The sequence below is a fragment of the Zootoca vivipara genome, chromosome 17 (genome assembly GCF_963506605.1).
Source record: "Zootoca vivipara chromosome 17, rZooViv1.1, whole genome shotgun sequence".
In the NCBI taxonomy this organism is placed as follows: Eukaryota; Metazoa; Chordata; class Lepidosauria; order Squamata; family Lacertidae; genus Zootoca; species Zootoca vivipara.
In genome coordinates, this window is record NC_083292.1 from 28826097 (window position 1) to 28830745 (window position 4649).

Genomic DNA, 4649 nt, shown 5'->3' on the forward strand with positions numbered 1-4649 from the left:
TTCTTCTTCCTCCTCCTCCTCTTATTCTTCCCCGACTCTGGTTCCCTCCTGGCAGGGGCTCAAATCCGCGCCTTAGAAGGGCAAAGGCGGGGAATGGGACGCCCGCTCCGTCTGCGGCTCCTCCCCATCCCACCCTGGCTGGGGAAAAGGGGAAAGGAAAGGGAATGGGGGGCCCCCGGGCTGTCAGAGCGCTGGACGGCAGTGGCGCAGCAGGGCAGGGCGATGCTCTGGCGAAGAGGAGGACGAGGACGGCCCAGGCCGCGGCTGCTTCTGCTTCTGCTGGCGCTGCTGCTTGTAGCTTGTTGGCTTCCCGGCGCCGGGGCACAAGAGGCGCAGGCCGCCTGCGGCCCCGACGGCTGCTATGCCGTCTACTTCCAGCGCCGCAGCTTCCTGGACGCCTGGCGCGGGTGCCGGGAGCTGGGGGGCAACCTGGCCACGCTGAAGTACCCCGAGGAGGCGGCCCAGGTGGCCGAGCTGCTCCGCGATGTTCGAGGGGGTGGCGGCGGCCACGCGCAAGGCCCGCAGCGGCTCCTCTGGATCGGGCTGCAGCGCCAGCCGCGCCAGTGCTTCCCGCAACGGCCGCTGCGGGGCTTCACTTGGACGACGGGCGACCAAGACACGTCCTACACCAACTGGGCGCGCTCGCCTAGCAGCGGCGTCGGGGGACCCAGCTGTGCTGCGCCCCGCTGCGTGGTGCTGGGCGAGCGGGACCTGCAGTGGCTCGACGGCTCCTGCACCGTCCCAGTCGACGGTTACCTCTGCCGCTTCTCCTTCCAGGGGATGTGCGCCGGCCTGGCGGAAGAGGAGGAGGAGGAGATGGAGGAGGAGGGTGGAGGAGCCTCGACGGTCGCCTACAGCACCCCGTTCGGCCCGGCCAGCGGCGCCCTCCGCTACGTCCCCTTCGGCACGGTGGCTGCCGTGACCTGCGGCCGGGCGGGGCCGGCGGTGTCGGTGCTGTGCATGCAGAAGGAGGACGGCAGCGTGGCCTGGTCCAAGGACGCGCCGCTGTGCCGGGAGGCCGTCTATCAGCACAGCTGGTGCGAGGGGGACAACGGTGGGTGCCAGCAGCTCTGCCTGGACGAGGGCTCGGGCTATTCCTGTGAGTGCCACGCCGGGTACTTCCTCCTCCCCGACGGACACTCCTGCGCCTCCCACACCCACCACGACGGCGGCGCTGACGGAGACGCCTGCCGGGGCCGCCCGTGCCAGTTCGGCTGCGTGCCCGACGGGGAGGCGGCAGACGGTTACCGGTGCCAATGCCCCACTGGCTACGAGCTGGGCAGCGACGGCCACCTGTGCGAGGACCTGGACGAGTGCGCGGAGGCGCCTTGCGAGCACCAGTGCGAGAACACAGACGGCTCCTTCGTGTGCCGCTGCCACCTGGGCTTCAGCCCGTCGGAGGAGGAGCCCGGCCGCTGCGCCGACACCGACGAGTGCCAGATCCCCGGCGTGTGCCAGCAGATGTGCGTCAACTACGTCGGGGGCTTCGAGTGCTACTGCACCGAGGGCTACGACTTGGAGCCCGACGGCATCACCTGCAGCCCCGTGGCCCACCCACCCCCGATGGCCACCGCCCAGAGCCACCGCGGAGCCGGTTTCCTACACCACTTCGACGGTGGGCTGGGCTGGGAGATGGAGGGCGAGCTCGAGGACGGCGTCGAGGAAGAGGAGGACAGCGATCACAGCCTGGCCCTTTCCGACCACCTCTCCGTTTTCCAGGACGCCAGAGTCGCCTCTCCATTCTTCCCCCCAGACCCCCGCCTGGTTCCCCGCATGCTGCCGGCCACGGAACCCTCAAACCCGAAGTCGACCGCGCCCCTTTTAGACTCCAGCCCCTCCTCCCGACGTTCTAGCATGCCCCCCAACTCCACCCCCACCGCTGCTTGGGGCCTCCCCACTGCCTCCCGCTCCCCCTCCCCGTTCCCTGTAACGGACGCCCCCCGAGACACCCCGAGTCCCCCTGAGCTGCTGGCGGATCCCACATCCCCGACGGTCCCGCTCGCTCCGACGATCCCTCCGCCTTCCCTCCACCACCCTCCCGTCTCGGCTGATTCTCCTGGTGAGGAGGAGGGTCCCGCGGTGGTCGGGGGAGTCCGAGCAGCGCCCCCCACTTCTGCTCCCCCCGCCACTCCAACCCCCGACGGGGCGCCCGGGCGGCAGCGGAGGGATGACCGATGGCTGCTGGTGGCGCTGCTGGTGCCCATCTGCGTCTTCGTGGTCATCATGCTGGCACTGGGCATCGTCTACTGCACCCGCTGTGGTGCCCAGGCCAAGAGCCGCAGCGTCACCCAGTGCTACCGGTGGGTGATCAGCTCGGCGGGCAAAGGGGCTCCCCCGACGGCCTCCAGGCCCGGCCAGCCGGCCACTTGCAGAACCAGCGTCTGAGCCCTGGGCTGGCCAGCTGCGCTGTGCCCCCCACTCCCGGCTGGCACAGAACAGACTCAGCTGCTCATAGCTGGCAGGAAAGCTGGAACCTCAGAAAACCAACACCACATGTGGTCAGTTATATCTGACCACAACCAGGAAACGACAGAGGCCTCTTACTTGGCTTGGAGCAACGTACCGTAGGAACCCAATCACTGGTCCATCTAGTTCAGTATTGTCTACACGGACTGGCAGCAGCTCTCCTGGGTTTTAGATGGGGGATAATTCCGGGCCTGCCTGGAGATGCCGCTACGGACTGAGCCTGGAACTTCCTGAAATGTGGGGCAGATGCTCTGCCCCCTGAACTACTGGGAGCCCAGGCACCCAGGCCAGGCCAGCTGGAAGGCTGCCGTGGCAAAGAGACTCTTGACACTGGACCAGAGCTGTCCCTCCCTGGCTGGGACACAAGAGACGCCAAACAAGTACAGTATGAACCAGGAACTTTAAGAACACGGGTCCCTCCAGATCAGGCCTGGACGGGCAGCGCCTCTCCAGGGTTTCACGCAGGATTCCCCCCCTCCCCCTCCTCCAGGGGCAGTTGGGCAATCTTAGACTGAAGTTGGTGGTCTTATGGGGATGGGGGAGAAGCCTTCGGCAGATGGAGAAGTGTGCGACTTCAAAACATAACCAGCCCTGTTGCATTTGCGCTCTCTGCCAGGGAGGCTCGCCCTTCCCCAACACCGTGGGGGCGGGCTGGGCTGCAGAGTCCTCTCTCATCTGGCACACACAGAGAGCAGCACACCCTGCTAGTTGGGGACGCACTGTCACCTCAGGGCAGGGGTGCCGACTTGAGTAACATATTGGGGGCCCCAGGTAAGCCTTGCCCCACAATCACAAGACGAGGCACGCACGCACCATTTGAATGGCAACACCCATCAACTTTAGGGGAGCCCAGCCTACTCAAATATTTTATTGGGGTGGGGAGAAGGGACCTCGGGTCCCTAGAAATGGGCTCTTTAACCTCAGGATGTCAGGGACCCCTTTAATGCCCCTGGGGTGCACACAAGCTAGGAAAAGGGGTATCTAGCTGGGGGAGGCTGGGCCCACACCAATGTCTCTTTCTCCCCCCTCCCCCTTGTCCATCTGGTCAGAAGGGCCGGAGGGAGGAGGGGCACTCTTGGGATGAAGCCCCCTGGGTCACAAGAACCCCTCTCATTGCAGGCAAAAAACTTCATGCCCTTCTTGAGTTGGGCACTGGGGGCTTGTGGGGAGTGGGATGGGGAAAAGGCCCACGCTGGGGTGGGACCCCGATTCATGATTTGCACCAGGCCCTGCCGCCCCCCTCCCGCCCCCTTTGGAAAAGAAGTGCATTCCAGACCCACGCAGCGGAGGGGGGAGGCAGATTCAGAAAGCGCACTCCAATGAGGAAGACAGGTTTTTCTCTTTGGCCTAGGTGACAGCAGGGGGCGTGTGCGTCTTGTTGCAAAGAGGCGAGGGGTGGGGAGAAGGGTGGGGAGAAGGGAGGAAAGAAGGATGGAGGGGCCGAGGTGGGCTGGGGGGGTTGGAAACGCAGATCTCTGCATGCCAGGAAAGGGTCTGCACTGATCGTGACTGCTGATGTACTTTTCCTTTGTGGGGGAATTGTTCCCCCTTGGTTATTATTTTTCCTCTTCCCCCCCCGTTCCTTCTTTCTTTCTTTCTTCAGTGTGTCCAATAAAAGGGCTGGCGCCTCCACCTGGCTGGAATGAGAGGAGAGTCTTATGAGAACAGTTGGTGGTGGTGGGGTGGGCGGGGAGGAAACGGGGCGGGGGGGGGTAAGAGAGAGAGAGCGTGCCTGAGAGGACCCCACATTTATAGCGCTCAAGGCAGAATTAGATTACGGTGGCCAGATTCAGAGCGGGGAGAGTCCTCCTAGATTAGGGGTGGGGCTGCAATGGTTAGGGAGTGGGAACAGAGACCCTTTTTAAGAGTCCTGGGCCGGCTGGTAGCCATTGGTGGGGCATGAGGACTACTTGGCTGAAGAGTAATAAAATGCCAAGCGGTAGGCAGATCACAAGACCTGGGGGCTGGTTCTTCCTCTGGAAAGCAAGTGGATTCTGGTGCGTTAAGAGGAGGGAGGGGAAGGTGAGATTGGTGACCAGGGGTGCCTCACCAAGGCTGGAATTATTATTATTATTATTAAATTATTATTATTAAATCCCTATACCATTCATCCGAAAATCACAAGGCGGTTTACAATATAAATACGCAAAAATGCATACAGTAGTAAATGGAGCTTAAGGGAG

The 4649-nt window shown here is 63.3% G+C and overlaps 1 protein-coding gene across 1 annotated transcript; it reads left to right on the plus strand.

Moving 5' to 3' along the window:
- Positions 1 to 188: 188 nt before the first annotated feature.
- Positions 189 to 3883, plus strand: CD248 (CD248 molecule). The gene has a single exon (XM_035098399.2). The coding sequence runs from the start codon at positions 223 to 225 to the stop codon at positions 2383 to 2385; it is 2163 nt and encodes a 720-aa protein (XP_034954290.2). The 5' UTR covers positions 189 to 222; the 3' UTR covers positions 2386 to 3883.
- Positions 3884 to 4649: the final 766 nt, after the last annotated feature.

Bases quoted from the DNA above. Each gene is read 5' to 3' on its own strand.
- CD248 (XM_035098399.2), top strand. From the start codon at position 223: ATGCTCTGGCGAAGAGGAGGACGAGGACGGCCCAGGCCGCGGCTGCTT.